Source organism: Pteronotus mesoamericanus, unplaced genomic scaffold, assembly GCF_021234165.1.
Source record: "Pteronotus mesoamericanus isolate MK-2021 breed Mesoamerican mustached bat unplaced genomic scaffold, CSHL_Meso_final contig_173, whole genome shotgun sequence".
Classification (NCBI taxonomy): Eukaryota; Metazoa; Chordata; class Mammalia; order Chiroptera; family Mormoopidae; genus Pteronotus; species Pteronotus mesoamericanus.
In genome coordinates, this window is record NW_026555072.1 from 16,004,215 (window position 1) to 16,019,706 (window position 15,492).

The 15,492-nt window shown below is 37.9% G+C and overlaps 1 protein-coding gene across 2 annotated transcripts in view; it reads left to right on the forward strand.

Moving 5' to 3' along the window:
• The window catches only part of DMD (dystrophin), a 1,878,371-nt gene that overhangs the window by 505,864 nt on the left and 1,357,015 nt on the right, over positions 1-15,492 (forward strand). For both annotated transcript variants that reach the window (XM_054566574.1, XM_054566573.1), the window contains exons 10-11: positions 11,168-11,356; positions 12,102-12,283. In XM_054566574.1, the coding sequence (XP_054422549.1) occupies positions 11,168-11,356; positions 12,102-12,283 (371 nt within the window). The remainder of the gene's footprint in view (positions 1-11,167; positions 11,357-12,101; positions 12,284-15,492) is intronic.

Sequence of the window (15,492 nt, forward strand, 5' to 3'; positions counted from 1 at the left end):
TTGAATGAGTGACGTCCACACTGTCCTGTCCTCAACAACCCTTCCCGTAGACGCATGCCTGTAGCTTCTTTCTTGGAGTCGACCCACCTGAAATCTGGTCTTTCTCTTTTTCTGCTGCCTTCTCGTTGTCCTGCATTATTGTCTTTTCCAAAGAACCCTGCCTTCTCATAATGTGCCTGAAGTAGGACAGCTTCAGTGTGGTACGTCTCTGCTCTGACTTAGAAAGATGCAGTAACTTTGGTCTAATCCCCTTAGGGAAAAGAGTGCCAATGTTCATTTAAAGTATGGAAAATTGTTATCTGGCATGTGTGAGGGGATTTATTATCTTATTCAACAGGTATCTGTTATGTTCTGCTATATGTCAGGCACTATATAGTGAACAAAATAAACAAAAGTCTATACTCATTGTCTACTGTGAAGGTTTTTCTGAAGGATGTACCACACCACCCTTTTAGGAAGAAGGAAAAGTGACAAAAGCATGTAAAATAAATAAAGGAAACAATAGGAAAGAATTTAATGGTGTGTGTGAAAGGAGATGTAAAATTCAAGCATTTGGTATCCCAGAAGGAAGTGGAAATAACCACATGTCGGGAAAAATTACCTACTTAGGCAAAAGTGTGTTTCTTTAGTTGAATATTTGTTATATCCTAGAATCTCAGTAAAACCAAACTCCCCTTGGCTGATGTTACTTTTCATTTCTCTGTTCTACATTGTACTGAATAAGAAGAGTGAGGCAACAGATACAATTTTATAAAGGTTGAATAGGAGGGGTGATAGTCAATGTTAATAAAAGCTATGTGTGTCTATTACCTGTGAGTCTTACAAGCACCCGATATGTTAACATAGTCATATCCATTTTTGGGTGTGTCCCAGGACGCTGAGATTAGTAACTTTGCTAAGCACATACTGCTTATAAATGCCAGAGCCTCGGGGGTTTGAATTCACCCAAAGTGAGACAGACTTAAAGTTCCCTGAGGGCAAGCGCTGGCTCTTTGCACCATAATGCCTTTGAGACATGGTTACATGCAGGGGAAAGGGTGAGGTTGGGGTGCAGTGACATTTTAGAGAAGATCAGTTCAGACATGCAGTAGAGTGGAAAGGAGCCATTAGGGTCAGCGAGGGACAGAGGTTGAAGAGGGGAAAGAATCAATAGCAGAGTGTTCTTGAGCCCCTGAAAGTAAATGCGATTAAATATGGGGGTCAAAGAGATTATCAGGAGTTGGCAACTATGGCCACGAGAGGCAAAATCAGTCTGCCACCTGTTTTGTTTTTAAAAATAAAGTTTTATTGGAACAAAGCCATGCTTATTCATTTACATATCATCTATGGTCTACAGTGCCGCCGTCTACAGTGCCAGAGCTGAGTAGGTGCAACTGGCCTCCAGTGGCCTGTAAAACTGAAAATAGTCATTGTTGGGCCTTTTACAGAAAATGTTTGAGGTTTAAGAATTGACCCTTGCATTCCATAATAGGAAGAATAGGATTGTACAGTGAAATATGAAATGAGAAGGTTGGTGCAGCTGTAGAAAAGTTTGAATTTTTTTTTGTAGAATCTAATGTGATAACTTCCAATTCAGTTAGACATAGACTTGTTAAATAAAAGAATAAATAGCTAAGAATGATAAATGATGATTTATGAAATAAAGCAAAAATTTTTACATGGCCACATGGAAATATATAATGATCAGTTTTCTTTCATAGCTTACTGTCGAGTAGTTTGTATGTGTTATAGCAAACTCTGTAGACTTCAGTCATTTTGGGAGGATATCATTTAAGTGGCAATATACATGAATTTGGAAAATAACATTTAGTTTTGAAAAATTTTGATAAGTAAAAACCATTTGCCTAAAGCAATATACTTATTCTTTTTATTTTATAAGTATCATCTAGTGAGTCATATTTATTTTAGATATTTATAAAAGTGATTAAATAAGTAATATTTTTTATATGTGCATTAGGATTATTTGGAAGTAGAGGTGAGGAAAATTTCTTTAGGAATTGATTTAGTCTTCTCAGACATTTGCAATTGTCTTATTTTAAAGTTACTTTTTAGAAAATCCCTGATTGTTTAAATTCCTAAGATATGAATTCCAACCAAATACTGACTTAAAGTTGTGGAAGCATACGAAAGTAATTACACAGTTACTATGTTCATCTTCCTTCTCTGAAATCCATGCATCCGGTTATATTCCCCCAGCCCTTCAGAAGGACAAGAGGAATATAAGTTCACAGGTAGCCTGGTTTATCCTCTGGCACCTCTTGGTGTGATCCGGGAAATGGGCCCTTCTTTTAGGGTGGTTCTGAGAATTATATGAGAGAATGCATGCAAAGAATTCACTAAATGTAGTACCCCTCACACATTACCTAATGAATTTCTGAGAAGGTTGTTTTACATAGGAGTTTATTGATAGTTATTAAAAATTATTGTAATCTGTGTTAATTAAAAAAGACATTTTATATTAGATACTTTTTAAATCAAAATATTCTATTATTTTTTTTTCTGAACTTCCATTGGTTTGGGGAAGTTTATCATAGTAACCGTTCCTTCTTTTCCATCCTTTTTGATTTTGTAGGTAAGGTTCTGTTATTTTGAGAAAATAAAGGAATAGAAAATAGCATAACTTAGAAAGTAAATGTATGCCCAATGATATGAAAGAGTAGAGTTAGAAAAGTTAGAGAGAGAAAAGGAAATAAAAAATAAACATAGACACAGATTATCAAAGGGAATATAGTAAGCCCTCATTGAATGTCAACTGTAGGTTCTGCAACTTTAAGGGAAACATTGCGTAAAGAAGCCAATTTCGCCATAGTCTAATTAACATAAAGAGCAGTTAAGTTCCTGCAGCATTCCATCAGTGTTACAATGAAATGGCATTATAACAAAATGATGTTGAATGAAACGATGCTATTTGATGATCTGCTGTATTGTGAAGTACATATTTAAACTCACGAATATTTTACCCTACGATGTACCCATGTTTCAGGTCATGATTATTGGCTAAAACATATGTTATATGAGACCCTAAGTTAGAAGAAAAAATGAGTTTTAACAATAAATTAAACTTTGCTACCCCAAACAATTTAGTTCAGTGAATATTTATTAGTTATCTTTGTGCTGCATCGTCTATTAGGCGTGGGGGCAGGGTCCCTGCCTACATGGAACATAAAGGCTGGTGTAATGTCTAAAGGTATATACCGTAGTATATACTTAGGAGATGCTAAGAGAGATCTTAAATGTTCTCATCACACAAAAAAATAACAGTTATGTGATGTGATGGAGGTGTTAGCTTAAGCTGTAGTAGCAGTCACATTGGCACTATATAAGTGCATCCAATTAACACAATGTACACCTTAAATTTACACAATGTTAATATGCCAATTATATCTCAGTAAAGCTGGAAAAATTATTTAAAAATATATAGATTATAAAAGGATGAAGCAAAATGAACTAGAACCTTTCTTGAGACTATGTCTTAGAGAGAAGGTATATTATCAGGCAGCCGTACAATTTTATGGTAGAAAGTGTATTTAAAAATCACATATTAGCTCTTAGAAACACATATATCTTTATAGGAAAATCTCAGCTCCCGGAAACTTACAGCGTAGTAGTGCCTTAGATGGGCTATACATTTTGTGAAAGTAACAAAGACACAACTTAGCAATGGATTATCTAAGAAACAAGTTAATTTCTCTTTCAGAGGTACGTAAAACATGGGTCTAAATGTGGGTGTTCGAGGCCTCCTAGAACTTGCTCACCCAGGGACCAAAGTCCTTTTGCCTCGTTGCTCTGTGACCTTCTAAGGTCTGTCATCATCCCAAGATCAAGGATTGCTCATCGCCACGTCTGTATCACCCTGCGGGAGGGAGGAAAAGACAGAGGAGGGCATATCTGTTCTTCTTCGGTCTTGACAGTGAAGTTGCACACATCCTATCTCTCTGGCCAGTATTTGGTCACGTGCCGTACCGAGCTGCAAGGGAAGCTGGGAACTGTAGTTTATATTCTGGATACACCTACAGTCTCCTTCTGTGGAAGAAGTAGAGGAGGACAGATATGTGAGGACCAGCAGTCTTTGCAGTGGCCAGCTTTTTAGGTAGCAAGATGAACACCTTTGGTTCCAGAACCGTTTTGTTTAGTAGGGTTTTCGATGAGATTTTACTTTAAAAAATGTAAATATGCTCATATATATAACACATATATGTGTATAGATGTTGTAGTTTTTTGTCATCTTAAACAGAGCATAATAAGTACAATATAGCATTTCTGTGAGACATTCTGTAATAGTAAAGGATATTAACTTTGCTGATATTAAAAATCAAAGGCAAGCGATGTGAATTATAGATGGTATGGAGTTCAAACGGTGTCTTTGGCACATGTTTCCTTTAGAAAATATCGATGTTAGTTTTACTTTTTGCTCAGTGTCCTCTGTCATGAAATGAACGTCTCTACCACAACCTGGGCTGTGTCACCTAGCTACCTTTCTCTTGTCCCCTTTTTAAGTGCAATATCAACGTCTCTCTTGAAAGCATCATTTTGAAATTTACATTTGATTTCTGGCTCACCAACATAATGGGGCCCAGATATTTTCTTAGTAGTTTCAAAGCCATTGACTCTTGATTGGTAGAAGTGAAGAAAAGAAGAATACACTTTTTTAAAAAGGTAAAGTTGATCAACTGAACCATGAGCCAAATGGAAATGGCTCTGATCACCTTGTTAACCTTTCTGTTTAGCATTGTTTAAATGGACCCATCTTATATCCTTGGATATACTGAAGGATAAAAAGATTATAGACTATGCCAGAGATTCACCAGCCATGTGTTGACTTAGACTCTATAAAAAAGAGATAGGACACATCTAAAGGAACTAAGTAATAAAATTTTCTAATGCCCTTGAAGCATTTATACGTTCAAGAACAATAAACCTCCCTTTATCCAGGATAAAACTTGTATCACATTTTAAGGTTGAGTTTGGGGAAGTTGCCAAAATAGATCAGTTTCAACAGAAATATGAAACTACTCAGTGATAGATTCTGCCCTCTGCAAACGTCCCAGCTATTTTTCTAAGAGCTTTGAGCCTTGCTGGATTGCTGGTTTCACTACCTATATATGTAGCCATTTGATGACTTATCTCAGTTTGAATTGCCAAATCATGCTTCTAAAAATACATGCAGCTCATTCAACTGTGTTTCCTCATAAAAACCTTATGCCATTTCAATGAACATTGGTCCCCAAATACAGGCATTGCAGAGCATTTTTTGGAAACTAGAATGTGCTTAGCATTTTATATCCACCATCTCATACAATCTTTTCAACAATCCTATGGCAATATATTTTTATTTTCTTTGTTTTACAGATGGGGAAACTGAGATGCAGACAGGTTAAATAACTTACCCAGGATCAGACAAATAGTAACCTGGGTTTTAAGACATATATATGTATGAAGTAGTGTCAAGGCTATTGCTTGATGTTTCGTTATGACAATTTCTATGACTAGAAATGAGTTTCCAGGCATTTTTGTCCTGGACATTGTAGGAATAACACATATGCTCGTTTGTCTTCCCTTACTTTACTTCTCCCTCTCCATTCTTCCTTCCACCATTATGCATAGTGGTGCATAATGACAATATCTAGTAATTCTTCATGAAAAAAGAGAAGAAATTAAGCCTGTGAGGTATGTGGAGCATATTGAGTAAATTTTAGTGCTTTTAATTTTGAAAACAACCAGGACTGTTTTATCCATCCATCGTTGTACCTCTCATCTGAATCATTATTTGGCCAATGTACTGCAAAGAAACAAACTATTGTGATAAAGGCAGAAATTAAAATAAGATCAAAATGTAGGGAAAAATATAGTTTCAATTGATGCTATGGGTGGCATCTCCAAGTTTCCTTGCAAATGTCCTTTGATGCTAGTTCCTAATGTATGAGCAAGCCTCAAGCTTGGGTGAAAAATGAAATACTATAGCATGAAGACATATTTTGTAGCGCTGTAATCAAAAGGGTAAACTTCTCTATATATCTTTGTTTGTTTCCAAGTTCTCTGTCAAAGGTAGATTTTTTTTTTAAAGTTGGCCCCGGTTGGTGTGGCTTAGTGGATTGAGCGCCGGCCTAAGAACCAGGGGGTCACTGGTTCAATGCTCAGTCAGAGCATATGCCTAGGTTGTGGGCCAGGTCCCCAGCAGGGGGTGCAAGAGAGCCAACCACACATTGATGGTTCTCTCCCTCTCTTGCTCCCTCTCTTCCTCTCTCTCTAAAAATAAATAAAAATCTTTTTAAAAAGTTGTTGAAAATGTGCAAAGGTGGAATTTATGGAAATTTCTTCTTCCATGGGTTTACCTGCACTTAAATTCCAGAACCATTTCCTATCTTGTTTAATGAACTACAAAAATTGTTTTCATCTTGACCCAGAACAGATATACATACCCATATATGTCAGAAACAAAAATTCACAGAAATACTCATCCTTAATCTACATGACACAGACTGATATTTTACTCTATTTAATTATTAATTTTAACATGTACATTGTTGATTTATTTTTTACAATAAGTTTTCCTGATTAATGCCTACCTTCAGCAGAATATGAAAATCTGATTCTTTTCAACATAAACATTTGGGTATTCTAGGGATGTCATGAGGTGTAGTGGTAAGAACGTAGGCTTGTGGTTACTAGGTGTGGATTTGAATCCTGACTTTATAACTTCCTTTTTTAAAAATTGAGTTATAATTGACCTGTAGTTTCAGGTGTACAACATAGTGATTCAGTATTTGTATACACTGCTACATGATCACCACAGTAATTCTAGTAACCATCCATCACTGTATATAGTCACATAATCTGTTTAATTTTAAATAGAATATTCTGGGTCATGATCTACTAAAATGATTTTGTATATCATCGATGGATGCTGACTTACAATTTGAAAAACAATGGTCTAGACAAAGAAAGAATTACTCAGAGCGCAGTTGACAATTTTGACCATAATCATATGTATTTGTAATTAAATTTATGGATGTGAATAATGATTAATGGAGTTACTTATGTAATTTTACAGAGCTTATTCATGTTTGGATTTAACTTTAATAAGGCTGTCTTTGAGAAGTTTTTATTTTATGAACATCACCAGACAAAACATTTAGATTCACAATTTATGAATACTAGCCAGCATGTCCTTGAATATAAAGATTTGCCTTCTAAAATTTTCTCCAAACATTCAAGCCTCTGTAAATATCAGTAAATCATAAAGTGTTTACTTTTTTTAATCTAGATTGTACAATGTTGAAATATAACGTTGTACTGTTTGAGTAATGGCGTTGTTTACAACTTATCATTTGGAGAAGATTATCTGAACTCAACAACGTTAATGATTTTTAAGAACTTTTAAATAGGAGCTAGGTTGAGGTTGAAGTTTCAAAGAAGGTTGAATTTAATTGATGTTTGCTCTTAGAAGTCCTCTGGGTCATTTTTTCAACAATAATTATGTAGCTCTTGAACTTCAGACAGTAACTTAAGAAGGTAACCTTGGGGCAGGTTGTGCTTCAAAATGGTTTTTATGTATACGAGATTCTACTAACAATTACATCTTCACATACTCTATTGAGTTCTTACTCATGGTCAGGATTCTGCCAAACACTTTATATACTCTCCTTTAATTCTGTCCACAACTTTGGTAGGGAAGTATCATTGTTCTCATTTTCTGTATGAGGAAACCAAGGTTTATGATAGGGCTGAGTGACTTTCTCAGGTGACAAGACCTCAGGTCTGAGTCAGGATTCAAACACTGACTGTGTTCCTCCTTAGCCCTTGGGTTGTACAACCTCGTTCTGTCTACCGAGCGTAATAAAACCCCCATCAACTCTCACCCGCATCCCAGAGAAGGCAAAATATCCAGGATTGGATTTTACTTTTTTTGCACCTACACACAGGGCTGGCTGCATCATATGTGCTGCCCCGTGAAAAATGAAACACGGAGCCCCTTGTTCAAGAAGCAGGGAGGAAAGTACTGTTCAAATTACTAAAATATAAAGCTGTTTTCTTTATTCTGTGGTCTCTCTCTCGACTTTCCATGGTGTTTTTATTTGCTCTTTAATATCATACCGAATAAAGAAAATTAAAAATTTAAAGCATTCGTACGAGTTTTACTGCTTGTTATATTCTGCAATTGCAGTTATAAATGCAAATATAACAGCACGTAACTTATGCAGAATCACTGTTACCAGCCAACTTGTATTTTGTAGCTTGTATTGTGTATTTCATTCTTGATGTGGAAACGATATGCAACTAACTCAGTGGCTATTTCATGTCTTGATAGGTGCACATTCTACCAATACTGTTTTCCCTTAGGAAGGAAGGAAAGGAGGGAGGGAGGGAGGGAGGAAGGAAGAAGGAAGGAAGGAAGGAAGGAAGGAAGGAAGGAAGGAAGGAAGGAAGGGAGGAAGGGAGGAAGGGAGGAAGGGACAGGTAAAAGGAAAAGAAGCCAGGGTTGCCTTAGCTTTCCCTTTGCTTCATGTCATCAGTTTCAGTGTAAATAGTTGGCTAACACAGGAAAGAAATACGAGCAAGCAAGGATATGATAGGGTTCCCTGTTTGTTTGTGTTTTCTTAGAATTGCCTTCTTTCTGGCTTTGAAGCAAGGTCTGTTTGAAATAGAGAGCATGACTTCTGGGGGCCGTTCGTGCCCTCACTCACTCAGCCATGGGCATCACACACTTACCTTGTACTCGCTTGAGTTGCACTAAATTCCCACCTATTGTGGGTCCACTAGAATTTTGTGTTCATGGGACATAAAAATATATATGTATGCAAATGGGGCAGAGGCACATATTGTAGTTCTCGTGTGCATACTTCATCACCCCATTGGACTTTGCTTATAAAACCAGCGTTCAAAGATAAAATTATTAAGAGTTTGAAGATGGCCATGTCAAGAAGCAGATAAAACAAGCATGGTGTCCTTCAGAGACTTGGGCTCTGTGCAGCTGTTCAAGGTGCACAACCGTGACATTGGTCCCATGGATATGTATTTCCCAGGCTTCCTTTTTTGATGGTTCCCCCTCTTAATGCTGACTTTGATATTTTTTATTAATAGTAATTAAGCATGGGCAGAAGGAATATACATACCTTGGAACTTGCCATAACCCCTAAAACCTTCAGAAATTGCCTTGACTGTGGAGGGGCCTTTTCAAATAACCCTCTTGGGGCACTTAGGCCCTGTTTGAGAGCTGGGAGTTGGGTGAGTTTGACTTAAGCAGCATGATGTATTTTTGGCATTTCTCTAGAACCAGAGAGCATATCATATGGTGAAAATACCACACCGACGACTGCCGCTATGTTTTGCCATCTTAAAGGACTTAATCGTTGGGTTAATTTATAATGTTAAAAGTTTCAAGATTGGAGCATTTCTCAGAATAGCAGCTCTGTGGGATAAGGCTCAGCATTGCGGAGACTAGAAATTCAAGGTAGACATGCCAGGGAGCACCATAAAAAAAAAAAAAAAAGGATCAGCTTTCTCTAGAGAAGATTGTGAAATCCCCCAAGCAGCTTCTGAGTGTTCTGCATGGCCTTTGGGTTCCTTTGCAAAACCCTGCCTTAAGAGCCCAGGGCTGGCTTGCTATCGGGAGTATATATAAAAGATTCTTCTCCAAGTATTTCTTCAATAGTTTTGCTTTGCTTCTACTGTATGTCAGCAGTTTGCCTGTGTTCCTTACCTCAGCAGGAAACCCTGTTAAGTGTGGTCCTTCTCAGGAATCCTGAAGCTGAGCAACCTAGCATGAGTACCATTGACCCAAACAAACAAACAAAAAAAAAAGGGCGCATGTTCTTATTTGTTCAAATGTTTACCATTGATGATTGCCCTGAGGTTAAAGCCGCAGACCCAGAGGTTATCCCAAGAGGTCTCTCCTGTCCCTTGTTGGCACTAGCTCCATCACTTCTGAAACTCTACAAAGACATAGGCCGATTTAGAGGTCAGCTTCCCTCCTGGAAACCACCTTACCCTGTATATATAGGTGATTGCCCTCAAGTCTCCATTACTTGGCTTGGGGTGGGGAGAAGATGTGGACTTGCATAGCCCTTCAGAGGGTTATTTTCTCACTGATATTCGCCAGTCTCCCTGCTTCCTCTTATACACACCTGAGCTAGATAATGGATTAAGGCTCCTGGAGCCATTTCTGGGCTCACCTTTTAAGGATTCCTACTTCGGTGGCCTGGATTTTCTCTTGAGAATTGTGGATACTCTTTACCCTTTGTTCTCAGCATTAGGGTCCCAGCAAAAATTCCAAGACAGTGGTTGAGAAGCTCACTTAACTTCCTGCAAATTCATTTAGGAAGCAAATACTTTATATTTTACTGCTCTTAAGATAATATCTTGCTGTTTAAACCATGGCCTTCTGGAAATAAAGGCTTAATTCCTAGAAGTCATTATACTGTTAGAAATTTCAGATGTGTAAATGAGATATTTCTTTTTAAATATTATCCCCCGCTTTATTTCCATATTGATAACTCTTCTGTAAATTTTCAGAAATATTTCATTACCTCGTCGCTTTGGGGAAAAGATGCTTCTTTTAATACGATTGCAAAAGTATATAAATATACCAATAATGTGTATGTGAAGCATTTAAAATATGAACTGAAAAAAATTACCTATGAATTAAAATTAATATCATTTCAAGTATAACATGAAGAAATGATGTATTAATCCACTCTTTATAGCAATCTAGAAGAAGTTTAATAAAATATTAATTTGAAGTGAGTTTTGGGTAGGATTTGAAAATTCAAATATATTTGTGAGGCTATTAAAATGCAGGCATGTGCCCTGGCTGGTGCGGCTCAGTAGATTGAGTGCTGGCCTGCGAACCAAAGGGTCGCTGGTTTGGTTCCCAGGCAGGGTACATGCCTGGGCTGCGTGCCAGGTCCCCAGTAGGGGGTGTGTGAGAGGCAACCACCCATTGATGTTTCTCTTCCTCTTTCTCCCTTCTCCTGTCTCTAAAAATATATTAATAAAATCTTTAAAAAAAATGCAGGCGCGCAATTTTGTGAGTCTGCTGTTCATGTCTCTGATAATGCATGTGGACATTTTTCACATTTTAAATATTTCATTCATTTTATCATTTAATGTACTGGAACAGTCTGCAAAAACACTAATTGTATGATGCCCAATTTATTTTATTGTTCAGCGTTTGGAAGCTCCTGGAGACAAGTCATTTGGCAGTTCATTGATGGGGACTGAAGTAAACCTGGACAGTTACCAAACAGCTCTAGAAGAAGTACTCTCGTGGCTTCTTTCAGCTGAGGACACGTTGCAAGCACAGGGAGAGATTTCTAATGATGTAGAGGAAGTGAAAGAACAGTTTCATACTCATGAGGTAAGGCAAAACATCGACTTATGAAACAAAGCACACGACTCGTCATCTTGGGAAGTCTCTTGACCCCAACCCCTGTGTAAGATCCTGATAGTTTCGTAATTTGGTTTTTGGTTTTTTTTTTCTTTCAATTTCATTTTGTATTGGTTTCAAGCGCACAGCTTACTGGTTAGCCAGTCATACACTTCTGTTGGCAATTTTGTTTTTATTTGGAGATGGAAACAAACAAATGTGCTCATGCTTGGCATTCCAGCAGCCAGCCTTTGAAGTTCCGACTTGGTGAGCGCCACTTGGAGGTGCTGAGAAGTGGTTGTACGGTGACTCCCACAGGAATATGAAAGCCTAGCTCTCTTCTCTTGGGTCAGGGCAATGCTGAGCTGTAGCTTATGCTCCAGGCTACCTGTGTGGTATCACTGCCCTGGTAGGACACTTTTCCCATGGTGACACATTCACTGGCCCTCCTCTCATTCCCTGGCCTGTTGCCTGCTCCTTCGGTCTCCTCCTTTAGGAGCTCTTCCTTAATAAGTCACCTGCACGTAAACCCCAATCTCAGGATCTGCTTCTGCAGAAGGTGACCTAAGCTAATTATTTTCTTTATTATTAAAACATGGAATTTTAAGTATTTTCACATTAAAATACTTTTACTGGGAATATACTTTCAATGGGCTACCCACGTAGAAAAAAAAATCAGAACCTTAATGCTTTACATGAAGTGTTAACCGCTGCTGTCAATTTCTCTCCTTGTCAGGGGTACATGATGGACTTGACATCCCATCAGGGACGGGTTGGTAATGTCCTACAGTTGGGAAGTCAGCTGATTGGAACAGGGAAGTTATCCGAAGAAGAAGAGACGGAAGTACAAGAACAAATGAATCTCCTCAATTCAAGATGGGAATGCCTCCGGGTGGCTAGCATGGAGAAGCAAAGCAAGTAAGTGATTCTGATTTCTAAAACCAGCCCATTTTGGCATGCTGTAATTATTCTGATGCAGTTTCTCATTGATGTCAGGAGCCTCGATTTGTTCCCACAGCACCTAGCGCTCTTCTGCAGGGGACGTTTTGGTCAGCTTTTCACTTGGCATTTGGGTTTTCTCTCCTGTAATTGAAGTAGAGGTGTTGGCTAGAAGGACCAGTTTCTACAGAAGTATGTCTTAAAATGTGCCGAATTGCTCTCATAAAGTTAATATTTTCCAAGTTTTCTCCAAAAATTAAGAAGTGATGATCGAAGGTATGTCGGTATCCACAGGAAACCATGTTCAGGCATAGCTCAGAGATTGCAGGCTTGGTTCCAGACCACTGGATAAAGTGACTATTGCGATGGAGCCAGGGATAATTGCTTTTGTTGCCTTCAGCTTGTAGGAAAACGCTTCATCCGTGAGGGGCAATAAAGTGAGGCGCCATAAACTGAGGGCTGCCTGTGTATAGAACCACCTACTATGTACAGGTGACAGGAAATTTCTCCTTGGAAGGAAAAACCCTGAAAAGTGTTAAATAGTTTCTCACATGCTTATGGAAATCCTCTTGAAAAAAAAGTGTCTCATCTGTGTTTGGAAATCCTTAATGCTAATACTGTATGATTCTGAAGCATTTTAAGAAAATATATTGACTTAATCCGAAAAGAATTTGGGACACATTTCTGAAAATGGCAGTTTTCTTATAAAGGTAACAAGTAAGATCCCATCATTCTCGATGTGCCACTCTGATTTATATTGTTAGGAGTGTGTATTCATGTAGAGCCTATCGAGACAAGATAGATTTATTTTTAAATGAAAAGAAATGAAGTGCCAACTGTGGATTTGAATGCATTAAGCTAAAGAAATTGTCCAAGCGCCTTAAGTTTACTTAGCTATTATTTATGAAGATTAAAAGCTTTAAAATAGGACCAGAGAAACTCATTAGATATGCTGGGAGGATTGTGATTCCAGTACTAAATTATAGTGTGACAGTAGGGAGGAGAATACACATTTTGGAGCTCATCTCTCCAGAAAGAATAAGGAAGGCATATATAAGATAGAGTATTAACAAATATTGGTATTCCGAACCAGGAGGTACTTGTCCATGCATATTGACATTTTCCCCTGTTGTGATCATTTGGATGATTGCAACTAACCTTTGAGGTGAGGGTTTTAATAACCATATTATAACTATTGAGTTTGGACTGCGTCCCCCCATACCCAAGGGTCAGCTAATTTACTCTATCCATTTATCATCATAAATCATAAGAGTGAGAGTCGCCTGCCTGTGGTCATTTGCCAAAATCCTTCAGGTTACAACTTCTGATTGCTCCGATCTGTGCCCCTGAAACAGAGTGAGCTCAGACAAAATTTGAGAATCTTTCAAATCCAGCCTCCTTTTCTGCTTTTCCCTCATTCTATTTTCCCATCTTCTTCTGGAGGCTAAGTACCCCCATTGGTCCTCATTCCTTTTTTCCACTATAACAATGTGACCTTAATTAGTCAGACTAGTCAATTGATCACTTGTGGTTGGAGACCGGGTTGCAAGGAAGGTGAATCATGACAGTATACACACACATGCAAACACATACACACATGTGTGTAATTCCCTCACTCACATCCTCCTGCGGGGGACCTAAAGTGGTAATACCACTACTTAGCCAAGATTGACAGAAAAGGATAGTCTGTCCTTTGGGAAGGTAGGGGGACTTTGGTTTGCGTCGAAGCTCTTAGAATAATTACCAGGAGGGCAAGCGCAACCTTTCAGCTAACACAGCTCGTGGTAAAATGGAGAGTTTTAAAAGTGAGACACAAATATGGAACTACATGCAACACATAGCTTTTTCTGGACGATTTGTTGAAATAGACACAACACCAAGTATTATTTAAGCAAAGCACATTGAGAAATCTCTTGCGAGTTTATAAATGACAGTAAATATTCCATACCACTTCTACTAACTTTGTGTGTATTCATGCATACAATCTATTAAACTCTAAATGAGACAAGCCATTATAAAAGCTATACTGGACCTGATCTGCAGCAGATTTGTTTTGGAGGAAATAAAAAGCTGATTAGGACAATGGGATGTTGTCAGTATTTAGAAATTAATGATTCTGGGATTTATTGAATGCTTTAATAAATTGTTACCTGTTCAGTTTTTATTACCATGGTCATGTTGATTTGCTTCAATGGGGACTATCATTTACTGTCCCCAAACATGTGATTATTTTGGAAGAGGAAGGCCACGTAAATTGCCATAGACAAAAATGGATTAGTCCACGCCCTTCCTTTCTGTCCCAAAGACAGGCTGTGACTAGACCCAGCCGGAAGCCATCGTCCTTGCCCAGCCGTAGACTTAGTGATGAGAAGATGCTAATTAACATTGGTCTAGTCACATGAAATACAACCAAAGCCACTCTTAATTTGCGATCTTACAACAAAATAAAAGAAGTTGGTTGGGAATACAGATAAGCTCGTAACTAAAATCTATGAATATTTACACTTGACACCTATAAGTATTATCTGTCAACATATTTACCAACAATGACCAAATTATATTTGATGTATATTCCTTGTGATATATATATATATGTGTGTGTGTGTGTATTCATATATGTAACACTGAATATAACATTATATATACACACAAATATTAACAAATATTAATGGAGTACCTTGAGATATCAGATACATTTCCAGGCCCTGGGGACACAGTAATGATCACAAGAGGCCAAAGTTCCAGATCTCCTGAATCTCTAGAGAGGGTGACGCTCAATTAAAAAAAAGAAAAAGAAAGAAAGAAAAGAAAAAGACCACAAGGGATATACCAGATAGCAATAAGTTTTCTGAAGACCTTAAAAGCTAATCTGGAAGAGATAGCTGAGGGGCTACTTTATTTAGCTTTTGTGAGCCAAGAATGTTGTTTCTGGGTTGGTACCATTTAATGTCAAATTTCACTTATAAAAAGGAACTGCTGTTTGCAAATCAGGAAGAAGTATATTTCAGACAGAAGGAACAGTCAATGCAAAGAGCCTGAAAGAGGGACCGCTTGGCTGGTTAGAGGAACCAAAAGGCCAATCAGACAGTTATAGATAGGGGAGGGACAGGTAAGATAATACCCCTAATGCCCCTGGAAGAAGAGAAGCCATGCACTAGCTCAGGTAAGAGGCGCTGGTGTCTTAGGCC